Genomic DNA, 24,689 nt, shown 5'->3' on the forward strand with positions numbered 1-24,689 from the left:
CTTTAAACTCAAGTAACCAACCCATACACCTACCTTCTGATAGCATCCATGCCATAGGGCAGGTCATAGCCAGGGCATGACTTGCTGTCCCCTTGCTGGGCACGCCAGCTGACCAGTCCTCGTTCCTCCTTCGTTCCTAATAGTGAATAAGAACAGTAAATTCACGGGGGGAAAAGGTAAGCAATTGTTTTCAGAGAAATTTACAAATTAATTAAAAACACTAAACGATTGTCTTTAGTGATATATGAAATTAGTCAAAGAACATTGTCTTCAACGGCATTTGAAATCATTTAAAAATATTGACATCATCAGAGCATGTATAAAGGCGAACTATGAAGAGAGTATTTGCAACATACGTGGGAATTACAATGTGCCATCCCAAACTCAGGAAAATTAAAATATACAAGAGAAATGTATCATGAATTTTCACAGTTGAAAGGCAATGGAATTCATGGATGAACAGTTATATTGTAAAACAAAATTAAACTGGCATCTTCTGTATTTCACACAGGCTGGGGGTGACCATATTATCACAGTACAAATCATAATTTAACACGTTTACCGTTACATTAGTTTTCACATTTCTCTTCATACCCTTTCTGTCGCTTTTTTCCCCTCCCATCTTTGTTTTCCTCTACATATCCCCCCTTTCCCTTCTGTATTATTCCATACTTAACATGGTACTGTGCCTTACCCGGTATAGTGTTGTCGAGGAAGCAGCCTAACACACAGCCCAGGAAAATGGTGGTTTGCAACAGCACTAACAGCGTCTGGTCCAGTAGCGGCAGCCCTGTCTTGAGGCTCTCAGGGTTGGCCTTCACGTACTAGAAGTTAGTTTAATATCTTTATTATGCACCCCATACCCATCCTGTGGGTGGTAGTCAAAAGATTACAAAGGTACATAATGGGTCCAGGTACTGGACCCCACGTACTGGAAGAAAGCACTTTAAACATTGAGGTTTTTTTAAATAAAGTTCTTTAAAACCTGAATGTTCTTCTACACTCAAAGGGTTTTTTTTTCTAAGCCCCGACAGGCCTATAAACCCAGGATAATCAACAAAAGGAAGAAGTGTATCTTATTACCTGGAGTTTACCTGGAGAGGGTTTCGGGGGGTCAACGCCCCCGCGGCCCCGGTCTGAGACCAGTCCTCATGGTGGATCAGGGTCTGATCAACCAGGCTGTTACTGCTGGCTGCACGCAAGCGGCCTCTAGGTAACCATGAGTAGCGGGTGTCAGGAGACCTACCCATTTGTTTTAGTCTGCCAGCTCCCCTCCCTAGAGTCGAATCTGGTTATGTTATATTGGCCGCAGAAAACATTAAACAATAGTGTCAATAACACTTCATATCTTAAAAAAAGGGGGAAGCAAAATAAATTTTCATTGCTGATGCACCGAAAAATACACAACTCTGTATGTGTGTCCAATTAAAAACTCACATTCCGTTGTGTATGCGCTGAAAAGTGCACAATTCTCCTTGTATGTTTAAATATCGGTGGAAAAAGATACACCGTTTGGCGAATATATACGTATTCACTAAGTAATACACACCTTTCGGTGTGTATGTACTATGTGTGTGTGTGTGTGTGTGTGAGAGAGAGAGAGAGAGAGAGAGAGAGAGAGAGAGAGAGAGAGAGAGAGAGAGAGAGAGAGAGAGAGAGAGAGAGAGAGAGAGAGAGAGAGAGAGTGAGAGAGAGAGAGAGAGAGAGAGACTTATCTAAGTAAATTAAGGTAAACAAAGAAATCTAATTTAGAATTATTAAGGCAAGAAATGTAGGAACTCATTTGACATATAATGTCCGTGCTGCAAGTAATTTGTGTGAGGTAAGTGGGACTTAGTCACAGTAGGTCACAGTACTGTCACTTCTTCGAATGCCCACTTCCTATCCACTTTCACAACTTTCACTGACATTAAATTAATGATTATACAATTAAATCAGCTACTCTGACACACTGAAGTTTTGTGGATTGTGGTATTCTGGTTTATTTGCTGGGAACAACGAATATAATTGGTAATAACACTTCTCATTTAATTAATGGAATACACTTAATGCTGATGGAACTGTAGACAGCCTGTACTGGCAGAGCACACAGCCTAGCCGTCTGCTCTGACTAGTTCATATTTCGCGGCATTCAGGTGCTGCCCTCTGTAGGCTCACCTAGTTCAGTGGGAGGCACAGCCCACCCTCTCTCACTCCTAGGCCGACCGACTTGACAGACACAAGTGCTTCCACCTCCACGGACTGGCTTGCGGTCACTCCCTCACACTGCCCGTTGTGTACTCACTCCTACCCAATTAAAGCCAAACTAGTCCACGGCCGTATCATTGCTACCTACGCTACCTTCATTGGCACTAAACCGTTGTTCAGCGGCAAGAACAGAAATAACAGTGGTGACAGCGGAGTCAACGGCATTGTGAGCCTCTTCAGGGTGGAGGGGTCAACACCATCGGTCGACGCCAGTCAACATCATCCATCGTCATCCAACGCACCTGCTGCCCTAAAGAGTTATCTGTTACTCCCAGCAGCTTGACGGGACCTGAGATAGATCTTCGTCCTAGATTTTTCCCACAAAATCTGGACATAGGCGTCACGGCGTCATCTCCAGCCTTAGCAGTCACGTGTTCACCTCATCACCTTCTCTACAGCCCTTCAACACTCTCCAGCACCATTCTCCTGCCTCCTACAGCGTCCCTACGCCCTTCTCAGCTACAAGAAGTAGAGGTGAGGTCGTTTAGTGTGTTGGCTTCGTGTGGCTCCACGCGTGACCACGAGGCAGCTCTGGGGTTGGTTTATACCCTAATCAGCGTGTAAACACACCAGCCTCCTCTACAGCCTTCTCTGCTACGCAACGACGTCCATCTCGCCGTCCATGTGTGTTGTGTTCTTCCCAGTTTCCTCCAAGAAGTTCTACCTTGCTTAACCACGTGGGAACCCAGTTGGCTTAGCCCCTAAGCCAGCTCAGTTCAGCGTCTACAGCAGCTCGTGACTCATCATAGTGTCTACAACTACTCAGCGTCTACGTATCTCCAGCCAGTGCAGCTTTTTTTTTGTGTTGCCCAGTTTAATTTTTTTTTTTTTTTCCTTTCCCTTGCTGTTATATTCCCAGTTCATCACCAGTTCTGTTTTCCCCAGTGATTTGTTACAGTAAAACTTACTCGTCCCAGTTCAAAGTTTCACTTAAGCTTGTTTTTAGCACGTTCGAGTAGTGCAGTAAATGTTTTGTTCTCCGTGTGCTGAAGCCGCAGTCAGTCAGCGCGCCCAGACACGCTTGCCAGTGTAAACAACCATACACCAGCTGTGGTTCACGCCGGGTACCCACGTCTAATATCTTATACCTCCACAGAGTTACTCCGGTCCTTCCTGTTCTTCCCAAGTCCTTTCTGATATTTTTTTTCTACGACATTGAAGCCCCATAGCAGTATACAAATGCTACGAGGCAGTGTCACTAGAACATCACTGAAAGTTCCAGCACCTGCCGTACCTTCGTCCACCTGCACTCAAAGTTAAGTAAACAGTGACTTACCTAGCATTTCCTAATATTTTGTGACATTATTTAACTGTCCTGCACCAATACAGTTAGTTACTGAAGCCATACTTCAGTAAATTGTTCAGTGTCATCACTAACAGAACACAGAGAGTAGTCGTCAACAGAGTAAAGTCCGAGGCAGCTACGGTGAAAAGCTCTGTTCCACAAGGCACAGTACTAGCTCCCATCTTGTTCCTCATCCTCATATCCGACATAGACAAGGATGTCAGCCACAGCACCGTGTCTTCCTTTGCAGATGACACCCGAATCTGCATGACAGTGTCTTCCATTGCAGACACTGCAAGGCTCCAGGCGGACATCAACCAAATCTTTCAGTGGGCTGCAGAAAACAATATGAAGTTCAACGATGAGAAATTTCAATTACTCAGATATGGTAAACATGAGGAAATTAAATCTTCATCAGAGTACAAAACAAATTCTGGCCACAAAATAGAGCGAAACACCAACGTCAAAGACCTGGGAGTGATTATGTCGGAGGATCTCACCTTCAAGGACCATAACATTGTATCAATCGCATCTGCTAGAAAAATGACAGGATGGATAATGAGAACCTTCAAAACTAGGGAGGCCAAGCCCATGATGACACTCTTCAGGTCACTTGTTCTATCTAGGCTGGAATATTGCTGCACTCTAACAGCACCTTTCAAGGCAGGTGAAATTGCCGACCTAGAAAATGTACAGAGAACTTTCACGGCGCGCATAACGGAGATAAAACACCTCAATTACTGGGAGCGCTTGAGGTTTCTAAACCTGTATTCCCTGGAACGCAGGAGGGAGAGATACATGATTATATACACCTGGAAAATCCTAGAGGGACTAGTACCGAACTTGCACACGAAAATCACTCACTACGAAAGCAAAAGACTTGGCAGACGATGCACCATCCCCCCAATGAAAAGCAGGGGTGTCACTAGCACGTTAAGAGACCATACAATAAGTGTCAGGGGACCGAGACTGTTCAACTGCCTCCCAGCACACATAAGGGGGATTACCAACAGACCCCTGGCAGTCTTCAAGCTGGCACTGGACAAGCACCTAAAGGCAGTTCCTGATCAGCCGGGCTGTGGCTCGTACGTTGGTTTGCGTGCAGCCAGCAGCAACAGCCTGGTTGATCAGGCGCTGATCCACCAGGAGGCCTGGTCACAGACCGGGCCGCGGGGGCGTTGACCCCCGAAACTCTCTCCAGGTAAACTCCAGTGCACATTTTGCCATTTACCTACAGCTTAAATTTTGTGAATTTATTTTTGCACTCCTACATTTTAAATTCCAGTTTTTCTCTATTCTGCTTCTTGCACCTCAGTTATTGATTTAAATTGTTCAGTGTTAACCATTTATACAATTTACCTCTCACATACAGTTTTCATGTAATTCCTGTGTGCTGTTATTTTTTTTTAGTTGCACCTGCAAGTTAGCCACAGATTGTTGACACCCCTGCACTGTTTTGTTTGTTAGTTTTTTTTTATAAGTGTAATCTTCAAGTACTTAAGTATTAGTATATTCTACCTGCAGTCATACAATCTGTGCCTAGCCCATTAAATTTTTTTTTTCTGTTCCCCCATTTATTTTGCTCTACATATATTCTATGTTTTATCAGTGAATATTCACCTATGTGCATTGCTTTTTGCTATTTTATATACCCAAGTCATTGAGTGTATTTTTGGGAACCTGCTTATTTACCATTAATTACCAAAATTCCTTGTGAAGTTAATTAATTTTGACCTTGAGATTGTGCAAATTTTTTTTTTCTTTTTGCCAGTGTACACCCTGCTAACACCAGTTAACCTTTGCCATATTCTTGAATTTAATAATTTGCATTTTTATTAATTTTATTTTGTGTGCAATATAGCAATTCTGGTCAGTGTATTTTTTTTTGTGTGATTTTTGGCACTATTCCATACTCTGATATCTTTTTTGTGCCAACTTCCCTTGTGCAAGTGAATTACCTTTTTTTTTTGCGTTTCAATTTGCTACTGCTAGCACCCGCAATCTTTTTAAACTGTGCTTGCAGCACAGTTTAGTGTTGTGTAGTACCTGATTTATTTTAATTTTGTGCAATTTTTGCTACCAGTGTTTACAGTTCAACTCCTTTTCATAAATTTTGTTGCCAGATTCCTGGTGAAATTATTGACTATCCTTAGCTTCATTTTGTGCACTTCCCTGTAGTACATTCACTTGCATACATCTCTTATTTTGTTTTCAGAGTGTATCACTATTTCCCTTTTTATTGTTGTTTTGCTCAAATTATTTCTATCACTAAGCAGTTTACCTAGTACTGTGGTGCTGAGTTCTCTTTGACTCTGTTTTGAATTGTAGCCAGTGCATACCATTTCTTGCTCTGACCTGTTTACCATCTTCGTGACCTACTTGCATTTCAACAATTGACGTCATGACTAAGACACGCAGTGGCCATGCCGTTACCCCAGATTCTGCTGGTGCCAGCAATGGTGCCTCAGCCAGCGTGAGCACGCGGCAGGGCATCGAAGCCCCAGCGACAGTTGGTCAACTTGTGGCTCAAGCCTCGACCACCAGTGGGCCGGCTCATCGTCCATACCTGACCCTTATTTTTGACGGTCGTGCAAATAGTTTAGAGCCATGGCTGCAGTCAGTCGAGGCGACTGTTCAGGCTCTATTTGATAGCCCAACAGATACACAGTACATTCGTGCTGCTGTTGCAGCAGTGGATCTCACCCAGGGTGATATAGGTGCCTTTGTGCAGCTCAAGCGCGTTTGTAAGATTCAGTCTTGGGGTGAACTTAAGGAGGAATTTAGGCGTTATTTTCGGCGTAGTCGCCAACGCCATTACATTGACATCGTTACCAGCGTCTTGGCCGAATGTCAATACCGGCACGAAAGCCCCCTGGCTTGCGTTTGCCGTTTCGAGCAAGCCGCCACGGACTTTACTGATGCCGTCAACTCCACTAAGTGGGCGGATGGTGATGGCCGTATGGCTATTAAAGACATCATCCCCATGCTGGCTGTCGGCATCATGCGGAGGGATTCCGCCCCTAACCTCTGGGCTGCCATTGATGCGCTAGGACTCGGCCCTCAGCACGACGTCCTGGGTGCATATGACGCCATCGACTCGCTCAAGCCGCCTTCCGAGCAAGGCAAGGTTTGCCGCTTTGCGGATGATCCCCTACCCATCCTTGCAGCGCCGTCCGCAGTGACCCCGCGGTCGCAGCCGGAAGTCACTTTTGCTGCTGCTGTCAGACAGCCAACCCACAAAGGTTCTAACCCCAGTCCCACTAATACGCGCCTAAGTAAAAATAGCGACCACAGTAACAACAGTCGGTCTTATACAAAAAGGCAGTCATCGACTTCCTGGACCAGGGCGAAACGTCGCCAGCAGACACCACCCCCAACCTCACCCGCTAAGCGTGTAGTGACTTGTTTCAACTGTGGCAAACGAGGGCACTACCGATCTGAGTGTTACAAACTTAAGTCCCCGCAAAGTAACCGTCACAGTCCCCACGCTCAGTATCAAGGTAACCGTCACCGTCCCCATGCCCAGTCTCGCGAGGGAATCTGTGTTTACCACAATACTTCCAGTCATACCTCCCATGAGTGTAACAAGCTGCGAAGTATGCTGACAGCTGAGTGGAGCAAGCAGTCGTCGCGCAATGCACATGCTCGTAGAAGCCCTTCCACTAGTTCGGGGGAAGAGGCGCGTCCGCAAAACCAGCGAAAGACGTAGTAACCCTGTCGGAGTCGCTGTATTCCGTCCCTGTCCGCAATGCATTCGCCGCCCTGGGCAGTGATACGCTTGCCGACAGTGAGGAAACCGAGTGTCTTGACGTTGTTGCTGAGACTCTTACCGTACCTTCCAGGTCGAGCCTCGTCAACAAGTGTCGAGCCTCGAGCAGCTGTGACTCCGGGGATCTCGTCGGCCTGTCATGCCTTCATGTTCGGTATGACAACCCATGTGGACCGCTCATCGAGTCCACTGTCCACAATAAGCCTGTTCAGCTTTTCCTAGACACAGGTTCGGTGGTTAACATTGTCCGCTCCACCTTTTTCCGAGACATTGGCCTTCACGCGGCCATGTTGACAGAGCCATCTGCCATTCAGACCTTGAGAGGAGTCTCAGGTAAACCGCTGACGGTTCGCGGTCGCACAACGCTAGAATTTGTGGTCCAGGGTCACAAGCTGTCCGCAAAATTCTTAGTCGTAGATGGTATTGTTTTCCATGGTGACCTGCTCATAGGGTTCAAAACCATGGCAGATCTTAGGATCCGTTTAGATCCAGCTGAGTGGAAAGCGGAATTCAACGGAGTGGATGTGCCCTTCTGGGGTGTGCGCTTAGGATCCACTACGTGCTACTCCGTCTCAGAGTACGCACAGTGCCTAGAATCGTTGGAAACCGGTGGTTTCCATAGCACATTCTCCCCGGGGTCGGTCTCTCGTCCTGATCGACCTCGTAGTAGAGCTCGTTGCCCATCACCTCCTGGCCATCAGCGCGTAGTTACCAGTGAAACCCAGTCTGGGGACGCCCAGTCTAACCTTCACTCTAACTCTGACGCTGTTGTAGAGACCAGCAGTTGTCAAGCCGCAGTATCCCTGTCGGCAGGCGACTGTCTGACTCGTGTCATGGCATCAGCGAGCAGAGTTACTGCTTGTACAAAGTATGACGTCACTTTGTCAGCTAACTCGCTCACTCCTGTTACGGTGTACGTGAGCAGAGCTTTTGAAGGAGACCATGTGCTGGTTGACAACGACACATGCCGAGTCAAGGGCCTCTCCCTTGAACCATCCTTGCACACAGTGCAACGTGGTAAGTTGCAAGTCCTTGTTGTCAACATGCATAGTCGAGAATTTCCCCTGCGGAAGAATACCTCACTTGTTGACCTTGTCAGATTCCCTCTCCCGGTGAGAGTGGAGGGTGAAGCCCCAGCTGACTTCCTTGTGAGTGCAGTTCTCCCAGGCGAGTCTGCTGCTGACTCTTCCAACACCCGGCCAGTGCAGGAAGATGATCTAGCTTTGACAGACTATCCTGAAGAGGTTCCAAAACTTCTCCAGGTTCTCAATCGTGCACGTTCTGCAGTTGCACTAGATGGTGAGTCAATGGGTTTGACCTCACTGATCTCTCACCGTATTCCACTTGACAAAGGTACTAAACCCATTTATGTACCTGCGTATCGCCTGCCACATGCGCAAAGAGTCTTCGCCGAAGAACTCATTACACGGATGCTCCGTGATGGAGTTATTGAGGAGTCCACTTCCCCGTGGAATGCTCCCCTTATTCTGGTTCCCAAGAAAGACGGAACCTGGCGCCCTGTTATCGATTACAGGAAACTGAATGCATGTACCATCCCAGACCGTTTTCCATTGCCAGTTCTGAACGACCTGTTGCAGAACATCGGCGATAATAAGGTCTTTTCAACTCTTGATCTTCTTCAAGGGTTCTGGCAGATCCCCCTCGATGATGAGAGTAGAGAGTTGACAGCTTTCTCTACTCCAACTGGTCATTACCAGTTCAGGAGGATGCCCTTCGGCTTGCGCGGAAGCCCAATCACGTTTAGTCGTTTGATGACGACAATTTTCCGTACCCTCCTAGGTGGCACGCTCATGGTCTACCTGGATGATCTCATAGTCATGTCGCAAGATGTCCCGTCACATCTTGAGAAACTTGACAGGGTATTGGACAGGCTAGCTCAGGCAAATCTTAAGGTAAAGCTCTCCAAATGTCATTTCCTCTGGAAGGAAATAAAATTTCTGGGTCACGTAGTAACTCAGAATGGCATAAAGACGGACGAGTCTAAAATCTCGGCCGTGCAGAAATTCCCCAGACCCATGACGGCGGATGCAGTCCGGTCCTTCATAGGCCTGGCGGGTTTCTACCGCACCTTTATCGCAGGTTTCTCCACCATTGCTGCACCCCTGACACGCTTACTCAAGAAGGATGCCCCTTTTGAGTGGACGTGCGATCAGGAACGAGCTTTTGTCATTCTTAAGAACAAGTTAACATCAGCCCCAACCCTTAGATTCCCTGATTTCACCAAGGCATTTACCTTGACGACTGATGCCAGCAAAGTTGGCATCGGTGCAGTCTTGTCACAGGAATCTTATGGGAAGCAACAGCCTATTGCCTATGCTAGCCGTGTTCTTACTAAAGCGGAAGTCAATTATTCAGTGACAGAGCTAGAAGCTTTAGCCATTGTATGGGCCCTGAGTCATTTTCGGGATATCATCTATCATTATCCTATCAAGATTTATACAGATCATTTACCCTTATTGGCCCTTTTTGCAAATAAGAACCTCTCGGGAAAGCATGCTCGGTGGTCGCTCACGTTCAATGACTACAACCCTGAAATTTGCTATGTCCCAGGTAAGCAAAATGTTGTAGCTGACGCCCTGTCAAGACATATAGCATTCGTGAGTGTCGGCAATTCGTTCTCTGTTGAGGATCTCGAGAGAGCCCAACGACAGGACCCTGTGTGGTCTCCAGTCCTTCGTTTCCTTACCAAGGAGGACGTTGACTTACAGGTCAAGTCTCCCGTTCCACTGAAGGATTTAGTGGTCAACCAAGGAGTACTGTGCCGTGTTGCACAGCTGGTGGACCCCGGCAGAACCGTATACCAACTGGTGATACCAGAGTCCATGATACCAGCTACTCTTAGGTTGATCCACAATGTCCCAGGTGTAGCGCACCCCGGGAAGGACCGCAGTATCAAACAGGCACGAATGAAATATTTCTGGCCTAAGATGGCATCGGACATTGCCAAGCATGTACACCAGTGTGTTGTCTGCCTACAGCACAAGGGTACCATTACAGGTCCTAACCCCATTCTAAAGTATCCCATTACAAAGGAGCCCTGGGAGAGAACTTCTGTCGACCTGTTGACGAACTTCTCGACCTCGGAGAAGGGAAATAAGCACCTGCTTGTAATGGTAGATAACTTGACGCGGTACAGTGAATTAGTACCCATTCCTGATAAAACCGCTGAAACGGTCGCTAGTGCTTTCCGTGAGCATGTTGTTCTTCGTCATACTTGCCCACGTGTCCTTCTGTCAGACAATGGGTCTGAGTTTATAAATGGCATAATGCAGGATCTTTGCTCCAGATTCAACATTCATCAAGCGCCAGTAGCTCCACGCCACCCTGCGAGTAATGGTCTTGCTGAACGTACAAATCGCAAAGTCCTGGAGGTGCTCAGAGTAACCGTTAACCCAAGTTGTACTACATGGGATGAGGTTATCCCAGATGTTCAGTGTACATTAAATTCCTCCCTCAACAGCTCGATCGGTGAGACACCTCATTTTGCTTTGTATGGCTATGACAAGCGCTTACCATATGAAATTCTGTTTACTCCACCTAGACCTACTTACGATACTGATAACCCCAGTGTAGTAAAGATGAGGACAACGCAGCTTGTCTTCCAGCGGGTACGAGAGAACCTTATGAAAGCTACTGATAGGTTCACGTCAGAGCGCAATGCCCGCGCCAAGGAAAGCAAAGTGGAACCAGGTTGCAAAGTTATGTTGCTCAACCCAGTGCAGACCCCAGGTATGCACAAACTTGTCCCAAAGTTTGTGGGTCCTTACCGTGTCCTACGACAGCTCCGTGGCAATAAGTTCGAGGTGAGGGAGATTGCTACGGGAGCTATCAAGGAAGCCCACCTTGATCACATGAAGTATGTGGACCATATGCAGGCCGAAGTAGAGCTGGAGGCGCGTGCGTTGCAACGCCACGATCAGACTAATGTTAGGGACAAACCGTCTACCCCTTCTCCCACTACTGCTGGTACGGAAGACGGCCCAGTAAGGCTCCATACTTATGGCCTGCGACCCAGGACAACAGTACATTTCTGTGACATTGACGTACCTACTGACTTGTCCGACTCCTACGCTAGTTATGCTAATTGTTTGCTTGCAGAAATGGGTATAAATGCACACACATTGTATAGCTAGGCGATAATAGAGTCAGGGTGGACAACATCATGTAATTATGTAAATACTTTTAGAAGGGTACCCAGAGTGTAATGAATTCCATGGATATAGTATTATTGTATGTATGTGCACCAGTGTTTTTTTAACTAAAGGAAAAAGCCTGTATTACGGTCAGGGTAGTGCTGCCCTCTGAGTTACATGTCACACCTTAGGAAATGCTACTGTCAGTCATTGTTTGCAGATGTGAGCGTGCAACAACGTTAGTAGACGAGTGGTCAACTGATGTTCAGCCCTGCGGACAACCTGTATATAGAAGATTTTAGTTCCAGTGCTGACGTCTCCCGGCTCTCTACTCGATGAAACAGCGCGGGCAAACCAGTTTTCTCTTCCCCTGGATGGGAGAGTTTTTTTTTGCCTGTTGCATTTTTTTGTCCATTTTTTATTTACTAGTGAGCGAAAGCCAGTCCCTCTCTGGGGTAGCTAGTGTAATTCCTTTATACCTATGGGCCCACCAGTATTGTCGCGTCGGGACGACGCGAGGTGCGTGGCCGAGCAAATGTAGACAGCCTGTACTGGCAGAGCACACAGCCTAGCCGTCTGCTCTGACTAGTTCATATTTCGCGGCATTCAGTGCTGCCCTCTGTAGGCCTACCTAGGTCGGTGGGACACACAGTCCACCCTCTCTCACTCCCTCTTCGACCGACTTGAGGTACACAGGTACTCCCCCTCCACGGACTGGCTTGCGGTCACTTCCTCACACTGCCCGTTGTGTACTCACTCCTACCCGATTAAAGCCAATCTAGTCCACGGCCGTATCATTGCTACCTACGCTACCTTCATCGGCACTAAACCGCTGTTCAACAGTAAGAACAGCAATAACAGAACACGTCCTAACCTAACCCCTAGCAGCTACAGGCAGTGTCAGGCCCCCGGGCTACAGGTACTCTCAGGCCTCCGGGCTACAGGCACTGTCAGGTCCCTGGGCTACAGGCACTGTCAGACCCCCAAGCTACAGGCACTGTCAAGCCCCGGGCTACAGGCACTGTCAGGCCCCCGGGCTACAGGCACTGTCAGACCCCCGGGCTACAGGCACTGTCAAGCCCCCGAGCTACAGGCATTGTCAGGCCCCCGGGCTACAGGCACTGTCAGGCCATCGGGCTACAGGCACTGTCAGGCCCCCGGGCTACAGGCACTGTCAGGCCCCCGAGCTACAGGCATTGTCAGGCCCCCGAGCTACAGGTACTGTCAAGCCCCCGGGCTACAGGCACTGTCAGGCCCCCGAGCTACAGGCACTGTCAGGCCCCCGAGCTACGGGCACTGTCAGGCCCCGAGCTACAGGCACTGTCAGGCCCCCGAGCTACAGGCACTGTCAGGCCCCCGAGCTACAGGCACTATCAGGCCCCCGAGCTACAGGCACTGTCAGGCCCCCGAGCTACAGGCACTGTCAAGCCCCCGGGCTACAGGCACTGTCAGGCCCCCGGGCTACAGGCACTGTCAAACCCCCGGGCTACAGGCACTGTCAAGCCCTCGAGGTACAGGCATTGTCAGGCCCCCGGGCTACAGGCACTGTCAGGCCCCCGAGCTACAGGCACTGTCAGGCCCCCGGGCTACAGGCACTGTCAGGCCCCCGAGCTACAGGCACTGTCAGGCCCCCGAGCTACAGGCACTGTCAAGCCCCCGAGCTACAGGCACTGTCAGGCCCCCGGGCTACAGGTACTGTCAGACCCCCGGGCTACAGGCACTGTCAAACCCCCGAGCTACAGGCATTGTCAGGCCCCCGGGCTACAGGCACTGTCAGGCCCCCTGGCTACAGGCACTATCAGGCCCCGAACTACAGGCACTGTCAGGCCCCTGAGCTACAGGCACTGTCAGGCCCCCGAGCTACAAGCACTGTCAGGCCCCCGAGCTACAGGCACTGTCAGGCCCCGAGCTACAGGAACTGTCAGGCCCCCGAGCTACAGACACTGTCAGGCCCTAGAGCTACAGGCACTGTCAGGCCCCCGAGCTACAGGCACTGTCAGGCTCCCGGGCTACAGGCACTGTCAGGCCCCCGAGCTACAGGCACTGTCAGGCCCCCGAGCTACAGGCACTGTCAGGCCCCCGAGCTACAGGTACTGTCAAGCCCCCGGGCTACGGGCACTGTCAGGCCCCGAGCTACGGGCACTGTCAGGCCCCCGAGCTACAGGCACTGTCAGGCCCCCGAGCTACAGGCACTGTCAGGCCCCCGAGCTACAGGCACTGTCAGGCCCCCGAGCTACAGGCACTGTCAGGCCCCCGAGCTACAGGCACTGTCAGGCCCCCGAGCTACAGGCACTGTCAGGCCCCCGAGCTACAGGCACTGTCAGGCCCCCGAGCTACAGGCACTGTCAGGCCCCCGAGCTACAGGCACTGTCAGGCCCCCGAGCTACAGGCACTGTCAGGCCCCCGAGCTACAGGCACTGTCAGGCCCCCGAGCTACAGGCACTGTCAGGCCCCCGAGCTACAGGCACTGTCAGGCCCCCGAGCTACAGGCACTGTCAGGCCCCCGAGCTACAGGCACTGTCAGGCCCCCGAGCTACAGTCACTGTCAGGCCCCCGAGCTATAGGCACTGTCAGGCCCCCGAGCTACAGGCACTGTCAGGCCCCCGAGCTACAGGCACTGTCAGGCCCCCGAGCTACAGGCACTGTCAGGCCCCCGAGCTACAGGCACTGTCAGGCCTCAATAAATTACACAAAATATGTTTTGTGTAATTTATTGGAAACAAATTTCTCGAAAACATCAGTAAACTGTAAGTTGGAGGGCCCTGGAGGCCCTCCAACTGGTGAAGGCCCTCCAGCTGGTGGAGGCCCTCCAGCTGGTGGAGGCCCTCCAGCTGGTGGAGGCCCTCCAGCTGGTGGAGGCCCTCCAGCTGGTGGAGGCCCTCCAGCTGGTGGAGGCCCTCCAGCTGGTGGAGGCCCTCCAGCTGGTGGAGGCCCTCCAGCTGGTGGAGGCCCTCCAGCTGGTGGAGGCCCTCCAGTTGGTGGAGGCCCTCCAGGTGGTGGAGGCCCTCCAGGTGGTGGAGGCCCTCCAGCTGGTGGAGGCCCCCCAGCTGGTGGAGGCCCTCCAGCTGGCGGAGGCCCTCCAGTTGGTGGAGGCCCTCCAGCTGGCGGAGGCCCTCCAGCTGGTGGAGGCCCTCCAGCTGGTGGAGGCCCTTTAGCTGGCGGAGGTCCCTGGGGTGAAGCCCCTAAAGCCCTGGCCTCCGGCCCTCCCACGCCTGTACACTAAGTGTATGAATGTACAGGCGTGGTATACAACCAAACGTTTGTAAGCTAGATTTTTTTTTTCTGAATCTACGATAAGGTGAGATATAAGAATGTGTAATCATGAGTAAAATATTTGAGACGAGGCTTGTGCTGCAGTGAGTCTTTGATGGTGAACGTTAGTGTTGGATTCTCTTCCTTACCCTCAATTCCATCCAGGGAGGTATGCTGATGCCGGTGAAGGGGGACTTCACCCCCTTCCAGGGAAGTATGCTGATGCCGGTGAGGGGGTCTTGACTCCCCTCCAGGGAGGCATGTTGATCTCGGTGATGGGGGAGTCTTGATACCTCCCCTCCAGAAGGGTATGTTGAGGCCTGTGAGGGGGTCTTGATCCCTTACTATTATGTACTGGAGTGCGATAAAATTAATGAATTCAGAGACAACTCAGAAATGTTCCAGAAATGTCAGAGTTTTTTATTCACAGTGGTATATTACAAACCATTCTGGAAAAATACCCTGACTTTGCTCACTGTAAATAAAGCATTACCACTTTTTGTTCGTGACCATATTAATGTCTGCATAAATAACTCGTTACGATTGTGAACGAATGCAAACATGTAAATAGTTCATTACCGCTGTAACTTGTTCAGCTATCAAAACTTTGGGGTCCAGTCCCTGGACCAACTGCGTACCTCTGTAATCCTATGACTACCGCCACAGGATGGGTAAAGGGAGCATAATAAAGATATTAAACGATACCTGGAGTTGGTTTCGGGGGTCAGCGTCCCCGCTGCCCGGTCCTTGATCAAGCCTCGTGGTGGATTAGGGCCTGTTCAACCAGGCTACTACTGCTGGCCGCTAAGAAACTGACGTACGAACCACAGCCCGGCAGGTCAGGTATGACTTTATTTACCTGTCCAGCTCCTTCTTGAAGACAGCCAGGGGTCTATAGGTAATCCCCCTTATGTATGTTGGGAGGCAGTTGATAAGTATTGATCCCCTGACACTTACTGTGTTGTTTCTTAGTGTACTCGTGGCGCCCCTGCTTGTCACTGGGGGAATGTTGCATCTCCTGCCGAATCTTTTGCTTTCGTAGGGAGCGATTTTCGTGTGCAGATTTGGGACTAGTTCCTCAAGAATTTTCCAAATGTATATTGTCATGTATCTTTCTCGCCTGCGTTCCAGGGAGTACAAATCAAGGGACTTCAACCGTTCCCAGAAATTTAGGTACTTTATCGTACATATACGTGTCGTGAAAGTTATCTGAATATTCTCAAGGTCTGCAATTTCGCCAGCCTTGAAAAGGGCCGTTAGTGTACAGCAATATTCCAGCCTAGAGAGAACAAGCGGTTTGAAGAGAATCATCATGGACTTGGCATCTCTAGTTTTGAAGTTTCTCATTAGCCAGCCTATCATTTTCCTAGCAAATATGATAGATACATTGTTGTAATATTTGAAAGTGAGATTCTCTGACGTTATCATTACCAGGTTCTTCACATTAATTTTTCGCTCTATTGTGTGGTTGGAATTTGTTTTATACTCCGCTAGTCTTTATTTCCTCGAGTTTTCCACAGCGGAATAATTGAAATTTATCTTCATTGAGCTTCATATTGTTTTTAGCGACCCATTTAAAGATTTGGTTGATGTCCGCTTAGAGATGTGTAGTGTCTTCGATGGATGACACACATGCAAATACGGCTTACATCTGTCTGTGTCAGATATGAGGATGAGTAACAGGATGGATGAGAGCGAGTACTGTTCCTACCTTGTGGAACAGAGCTTTTCACTTTAGCCGCCTCTGACTTTACTCTGTTTATTACTTTTTGTGCTCTATTTGTTAGGAAGTTATAGATCTATCTACATACTTTTCCTGTTATTCCTTAATCACGCATTTTGTGTGCTATAACACCATGATCTCACTTGTCAACGGCTTTCGCAAAGTCTGTGTATACTACATCTGCATTCTGTTTTATCTCCAGAGCATTCAAGACCTTGTCATAGTGGTCTACATCTGCATTCTGTTTTATCTCCAGAGCATCCAAGACCTTGTCATAGTGGTCCAGTAGCTGGGACAGGCAGGACCGACCTGCTCCAAACCCCTACTGCCCTGGGTTGTGTAACTGGTGGGTATCTAAATGGGTGGCGATCAGGCTTCTTAGAACCTTCACAATGATTTTTATGATGTAGGACGCTAGTGCTATCGGTCTGTAGTTCTTTGCAATTGCTTTATTGCCACCTTTGTGGAGTGGGGCTATGTCTGTTGTTTTTAGTGATTTCCTTATGCTGGTCAGGAGCCCTGCGCATATATGTCTGTACCTCTGTTATGTTGTGATTTGACTGTATTGTCTTTGATAATGTTATATTTCGTACCAGGTCATTATTATTAGTGAAGATAAGGTCGAGTTTATTTTCCAGCCTTGTTGGCTCCACTATTTGCTGGCTTAAGAAAATCTACTTATATTAAATTATATTGTAAAAATTAACTTTTTTATTTAATATGCGTGTAAATATACGAGTAATCATGTTAAAATAATAGTTGTTTTGTTGAAGAGGATCGGTTGTATAATATTTACCATGGCGGTCAACGATGTTGTTATGGAACAATACCTTGGCTCGAACAATACCTTGGTTGGAACAATACCTTGGCTGGAACAATACCTTGGATGGAACAATACCTTGGCTGGAACAATACCTTGGATGGAACAATACCTTGGCTGGAACAATACCTTGGATGGAACAATACCTTGGCTGGAACAATACCTTGGATGGAACAATACCTTGGCTGGTACAATTTGCAGTTAATTCACAAATTATATTTAAAATAGACAAAGTTACGGCCTGCCCTGTGGCAGAATCAAGTTAATACAGAGACAGGGTAATACACTGGAGCATTATATCTTAGACCGTCTTGGAGTGTACAAACATCCAACCTTCCAGAGACACCTCCTTACATACCCTACATAATATGACAAAACACCTAATTGTTCATGATATATGAAAATCATTGTTTTACCTCGAACTGATGGGTCAGCCGTAAGTTACTTTTATTCACGAGATCACGAGTTACAACGACTTCTCACCTTGGAGACAGAGAGACTGAAGAACAGAGTGAATCCCAAGACGAAGAGGTTCCGGCTGGAGTTCAGATCGACGAACTGAAGAGTGGACAAGCCGACAGAGGTGATAAGAGAGAACATGATCCAGTAGAGGCTAGCCACGATGGGCTCGGGGATGCTGGCACACAGAGCTCCGAACTTGCATACAGACCCAGCCACCAGCATCACCATGGCACTCATCTGAATCACTCGACGACTTCCCACCTGTCGTCAGTTACCAAAGTTAAAAGTTGCTTAAAGTTTGGCGTAAAGAATAAAAGACACACTGCTCTTATCTGCTAGTTGTTCCGGGGATTATCTGACCCACGGCCCGGTCTCCAACCAGACCTCCCGGGCTGGAAAGGTAATGTTACAGGATTAAGAGCTATTAAGCTCAAAGAAAATTTAAAGTGTGTATACTGAATGTAAACAAAAGTTTGTAAGATATAACTGTCACCTATAGAGTGCTTATGATACAGAAAGAATAAATCAATAATCCTGCCAGAGTTAAAAAAAAATTAACAAATTTCCATTTCACAATCACTGATAAATGATGATATATGATGATAAATGATGATAAATGGTAATCTTTATTTCTAAAAATGCTTTACAATTGGTACGGAAAAGGTGATATTGCTGATATACTTCATAAAAACCTTTGTTTATGCAGAACATTCCGTGCAGCTTTAAAATAACTTACAACCACCAGCTGAATGTTTGCAATAACCATTTCTTGAAAATTTTAGCAAGACAATTCGTTATAATATTTTGTAGGTTATTAACATTGGTCAAATACAAATGCAGATAATCTAAATTTCGGTATTACTGCACAATAAACTGGAGGACCGAAGAGTACGTAACATCTCTGTCAAACCTCAGCCAATAATGTACTTAAAATTAACTCAGCTAATTCAAATTAAAAATTATATTAAGAAGATATAATTGTTGAGTTTAGCAGACTGGTAATAGTTACTTAAATTACATTACAAATATGATGGGAGAGTAAATGTATCGAATAATATATCAAAAGTGGAACAAGAAGAACAGGGATAAAACTGGTTGAAAACAGCAGAGTTCAGGTATAGTATACCTGGAGTATACCTGGAGTATACCTGGAGTATACCAGGAGTATACCTGGAGTATACCTGGAGTATACCTAGAGTATACCAGGAGTATAACTGGATTATACTTGGATTTTGCTTGGAGAGAGTTCCGGGGGTCAACGCCCCCGCGGCCCGGTCTGAGACCAGGCCTCATGGTGGATCAGGGCCTGATCAACCAGACTGTTACTGCTGACCGCATGTAATCCAAAGTACAAGGCACAACCCGGCTGGTCACGTACTGACTTTAGGTGCTTGTCCAGTGCCTGCTTGAAGACAGCCAGGGGTCTGTTGGTAATATCCATGATGTATGCTGGGAGGCAGTTGAACAGTCTTGGGCCCCTGATACTTATTGTATGGTCTCTTAACGTGCTGGTGACACCCCTGCTTTTCATTGGGCGGATGTTACATCGTCTGCCGAGTCTTTTGCTTTCGTAAGGAGTGATTTTCGTGTGCAAGTTTGGTACTGATCCCTCTAGGATTTTCCAGGTGTATATAATCATGTCTCTCTCCCGCCTGCGTTCCAGGGAGTACAGGTTCAGGAACCTCAAGCGCTCCCAGTAATTGAGGTGTTTTATCTCCGTTATGCGCGCCGTGAAGGTTGTCTGTACATTTTCTAGGTCAGCAATTTCACCTGCCTTGAAAGGTGCTGTTAGTGTGCAGCAATATTCCAGCCTAGATAGAACAAGTGACCTGAAGAGTGTCATCATGGGCTTGGCATCCCTAGTTTTGAAGGTTCTCATTATCCATCCTGTCATTTTTCTAGCAGATGCGATTGATACAATCAAACCATACCCCGGCCGGGATTGAACCCGCGGTCATAGAGTCTCAAAACTCCAGCCCGTCGCGTTAGCCACTAGACCAGCTAGCCACAATAAGATTCATCCAACTAGGTATATTTCTACACCATAGGAAAGTTAGCACAGGCACCTCTGTGACCACAAATGCAAGTTTTTACAGACGAATCTCCAGCTAGCGTGGCCGTGACGAACTCTAGCTCAAGTCCCTTCACTGCCGTCAACATGACTTAAGAAATCGTAATGACACGATTGCAAATAAACCATACCCCCGGCCGGGATTGAACCCGCGGTCATAGTCTCAAAACTCCAGCCCGTCGCGTTAGCCACTAGACCAGCTAGCCACAATAAGATTCATCCAACTAGGTATATTTCTACACCATAGGAAAGTTAGCACAGGCACCTCTGTGACCACAAATGCAAGTTTATTTGCAATCGTGTCATTACGATTTCTTAAGTCATGTTGACGGCAGTGAAGGGACTTGAGCTAGAGTTCGTCACGGCCACGCTAGCTGGAGATTCGTCTGTAAAAACTTGCATTTGTGGTCACAGAGGTGCCTGTGCTAACTTTCCTATGGTGTAGAAATATACCTAGTTGGATGAATCTTATTGTGGCTAGCTGGTCTAGTGGCTAACGCGACGGGCTGGAGTTTTGAGACTATGACCGCGGGTTCAATCCCGGCCGGGGGTATGGTTTATTTGCAATCGTGTCATTACGATTTCTTAAGTCCGATTGATACAATGTTATGGTCCTTGAAGGTCCTTGCTGTCGAGATCACATTAAGGTAATGAGATGCTTTATAACTGTACCATTAAATCGACTGGCAGATAAGGAACCATTGGAATCATCAAGTCGAGGATTCCAGATTTTAGAATCTTTTATGCCCACTGAGTTTTTACACAGGTTGCGTCGGACCCCCTGGGATATCAAAGAAGATTTTGTATCTTGTGTTATGCAGTATGAATTCTGTTGCAGCTGTCAGGGAAAGAGCTTCAGGGCAGGATTTATATTAGGATTGACTGTCCTGTATATATAGAATGCACAGTAGTATGAGTGAGTATTATGTATACCGAATAAGCATAAACTTTTGAAGAGTGGGGGAGTATGTTGTTTGTTGAATTATTATTGGTTGTAGGTGATTTGTTGTAATAGATACCCAGGCCCAAATACCAAGTTAGTACTGATTTGGGGACCTTTGTTATATGTGGGATGTTGATAATGAACTTTAAGTTGCGAGGTAATCACTCGCTTAGGCATTGGAACTTGGAATTTTGTCAGCTGAACTTGATCCTACAGCAGAGAAATAATCTTTTAGTATATTGGCTATTTCAGCAGGTTGGATATTAGGTTCATTGGGTTTAGTTAGGACAATGTCTTTGGTTTTGGTTACTTTTTGAGAGCTCAGGACTTGTAAGAGTTTCCAGGTCTTTTTCGTATCCCCTCTTATTTCGTTAAAGCTGTTAGCATAAGATAAGATTTTGTTCGGATTTTTAACCCTGGAGGGTTAGCCACCCAGGATAACCCATGAAAGTCAGTGCGTCATCGAGGACTGTCTAACTTATTTCCATTGTGGTCCTCAATCTTGTCCCCCAGGATGCGACCCACACCAGCCGACTAACATCCAGGTACCTATTTGCTGCTAGGTGAACAGGACAACAGGTGTAAGGAAACACGCCGAAATGCTTCCACTCCGCAGGGAATCGAACCCGGGCCCTCCGTGTGTGCAGCGAGAGCTTTAGCCACCAGGCCACCCAATACAATTATTTAGTTTAGTAGGTACCGATGTATTTTTTTATTGTTATCGAATCATTAATCTCAATCTTGACGATGTTTCATAGATAAGATTCTTTATCAGTGGACCTGAGGATGTTGTTAGTTAACCATGGACTATTTAGTCTTTGCTGTGATCTGTTTAGTTTTAATAAAAAAAAACCTATTGTAGAGGCTTTGAAATTTTTGTAGAAAAGCATTGACCCGATCGCCAGTAAACTCTCTGAGCCAGTCAGTGTCACTTACTGCTGTAATAAAGATATTTACTGATGTCTCATTGTGAGTTCATTACCTTTGTAAATTGTGAGTTCATTACCTCTGTAACTTGCTCAGCCATCAAAACTTTGGAGTCCAGTCCCTGGACCCATTATGTACCTCTGTAATCTTTTGACTACCGCCCACAGGATGGGTATGGGGCGCATAATAAACATATTAAACTACTACTGCTGTCTCATAATGGAGACGAAATGAAATCTTACCCGTGTTTATTGTTTATTTATATATGTTTGTTATAAGGAAGGTTGGGTAGTGGTCAGTAGTATTGTCTGTGAATATCCCTGCTTTGAGAACTATTATACTGGTCCAGATATGGACATTTGAAGGTGAACTTATTTCAGAAATTCTTGTAGGCTTAGCTAAAGCCGGTATTAGCAACCAATTATTCATATTGTTAAGGAAGTCAGCTATGTTGAAATCTCCAGCAAGTATTAGGCAATCTTTGTTAAGTGCTTGTTAATTATTAAGGTATTAAGACTATCACTGAAGGTGAGAACATAAACCTGAGGTAACCTGTAGACTACTCCATCTCTTACTGGGATCTTCATAAATTTTTGGTTGTAAAATTACCAAATATATATTCACCATGTTCATCCCTAGTACATGTAGTTACTACATATTAATTCATTACAGCAGATTGCAGCACCTTCTCTCCTTGGATCAGGTCTGCAATAAAGGAGATACGTCTGCCGTGTCATGATTAAACCAGGTATCAACAATAATAAAACGTGTGTTAGCATGTTAACAATGTAGCAGTGCCAAGACGTCTATTGGTATATTCTTGGTGTTGCCGAGAGCAGGTTTTGCTATACTTGTTGTGTAATAAAGTTATTAGCAGAAGAATGTTGATAATTGCTACGATAAAATAGGAGATTCCAATCGGGATCACTATCAGCATTAATGAACTGGGAAGTAGCATGTAACGAGAAGAATATGAGAAGTTGAGTGAGAAACAATGCTACAGTAAACAAGACAATACTACAGTAAACATGACAATGCTACAGTAAACAAGACAATACTACAGGAAACATGACAATGCTACAGTAAACAAGACAATGCTACAGTAAACAAGACAGTGCTACAGTAAACAAGACAATACTACAGTAAACAAGGCAATGCTACAGTAAACAAGGCAATGCTACAGTAAACAAGACAATACTACAGTAAACAAGACAATACTACAGTAAACAATACTACAGTAAACAAGACAATACTACAGTAAACAAGACAATACTACAGTAAAAAAGACAATACTACAGTAAACAAGACAATACTAAACAAGGCAATGCTACAGTAAACAAGACAATACTACAGTAAACAAGGCAATGCTACAGTAAACAAGACAATACTACAGTAAACAAGACAATACTACAGTACAATACTACAGTAAACAAGGCAATGCAACAGTAAACAAGACAATGCTACAGTAAACAAGCCAATACTAGAGTAAACAAGACAATACTACAGTAAACAAGACAATGCTACATTAAACAAGACAATACTACAGTTAACAAGACAATGCTACAGTAAACAAGACAATACTACAGTAAACAAGAGAATGCTACAGTAAACAAGACAATACTACAGTAAACAAGACAATACTACAGTAAAAAAGACAATACTACAGTAAACAAGACAATACTAGAGTAAACAAGACAATACTACAGTAAACAAGACAATACTACAGTAAACAAGACAATGCTACAGTAAACAAGACAATACTACAGTAAACAAGACAATGCTACAGTAAACAAGACAATGCTACAGTAAACAAGACAATGCTACAGTAAACAAGACAATACTACAGTAAAAAAGACAATGCTACAGTAAACAAGACAATGCTACAGTAAACAAGACAATACTAGCGTAAACAAGACAATACTACAGTAAACAAGACAATACTAACCAAGACAATCCTACAGTAAACAAGACAATGCTACAGTAAACAAGACAATGCTACAGTAAACAAGACAATGCTACAGTAAACAAGACAATACTAGAGTAAACAAGACAATACTACAGTAAACAAGACAATACTACAGTAAACAAGACAATGCTACAGTAAACAAGACAATACCACAGGAAACAAGATAATGCTACAGTAAACAAGACAATACTACAGTAAACAAGACAATGCTACAGTAAATAAGACAATACTACAGTAAACAAGACAATGCTACAGTAAACAAGACAATACTACAGTAAACAAGACAATGCTACAGTAAACAAGACAATGCTACAGTAAACAAGACAATGCTACAGTAAACAAGACAATACTACAGTAAACAAGACAATGCTACAGTAAACAAGACAATGCTACACAATACTACAGTAAACAAGACAATGCTACAGTAAACAAGACAATACTACAGTAAACAAGACAATGCTACAGTAAACAAGACAATACTACAGTTAACAAGACAATGCTACTGTAAACAAGACAATACTAGAGTAAACAAGACAATACTAGAGTAAACAAGACAATACTACAGTAAACAAGACAATGCTACAGTAAACAAGACAATACTACAGTAAACAAGACAATACTACAGTAAAAAAGACAATACTACAGTAAACAAGACAATACTAGAGTAAACAAGACAATACTACAGTAAACAAGACAATGCTACAGTAAACAAGACAATACTACAGTAAACAAGACAATACTACAGTAAAAAAGACAATACTACAGTAAACAAGACAATACTAGAGTAAACAAGACAATGCTACAGTAAACAAGACAATGCTACAGTAAACAAGACAATGCTACAGTAAACAAGACAATACTACAGTAAACAAGACAATGCTACAGTAAACAAGACAATACTACAGTAAACAAGAGAATGCTACAGTAAACAAGACTAGAGTAAACAAGACAACTACAGTAAACAAGACAATACTACAGTAAACTACAGTAAACAAGACAATACTACAGTAAACAAGACAACTAAGTGCTACTAGAGTAAACAAGACAATACTACAGTAAACAAGACAATA

General features: G+C 45.8%; 1 protein-coding gene across 1 annotated transcript in view; it reads right to left on the reverse strand.

The window, feature by feature from the left end:
* The window catches only part of LOC128691739 (solute carrier family 23 member 1), a 123,813-nt gene that overhangs the window by 7,445 nt on the left and 91,679 nt on the right, over window positions 1-24,689 (reverse strand). Inside the window, exons 10-12 of the mRNA XM_070079692.1 lie at window positions 17,734-17,973; window positions 695-824; window positions 34-136 (exon numbers count right to left, since the gene is read on the reverse strand). Of these exons, the coding sequence (XP_069935793.1) occupies window positions 34-136; window positions 695-824; window positions 17,734-17,973 (473 nt within the window). The remainder of the gene's footprint in view (window positions 1-33; window positions 137-694; window positions 825-17,733; window positions 17,974-24,689) is intronic.

This window comes from Cherax quadricarinatus, chromosome 6 (assembly GCF_038502225.1).
Source record: "Cherax quadricarinatus isolate ZL_2023a chromosome 6, ASM3850222v1, whole genome shotgun sequence".
NCBI lineage: Eukaryota > Metazoa > Arthropoda > Malacostraca > Decapoda > Parastacidae > Cherax > Cherax quadricarinatus.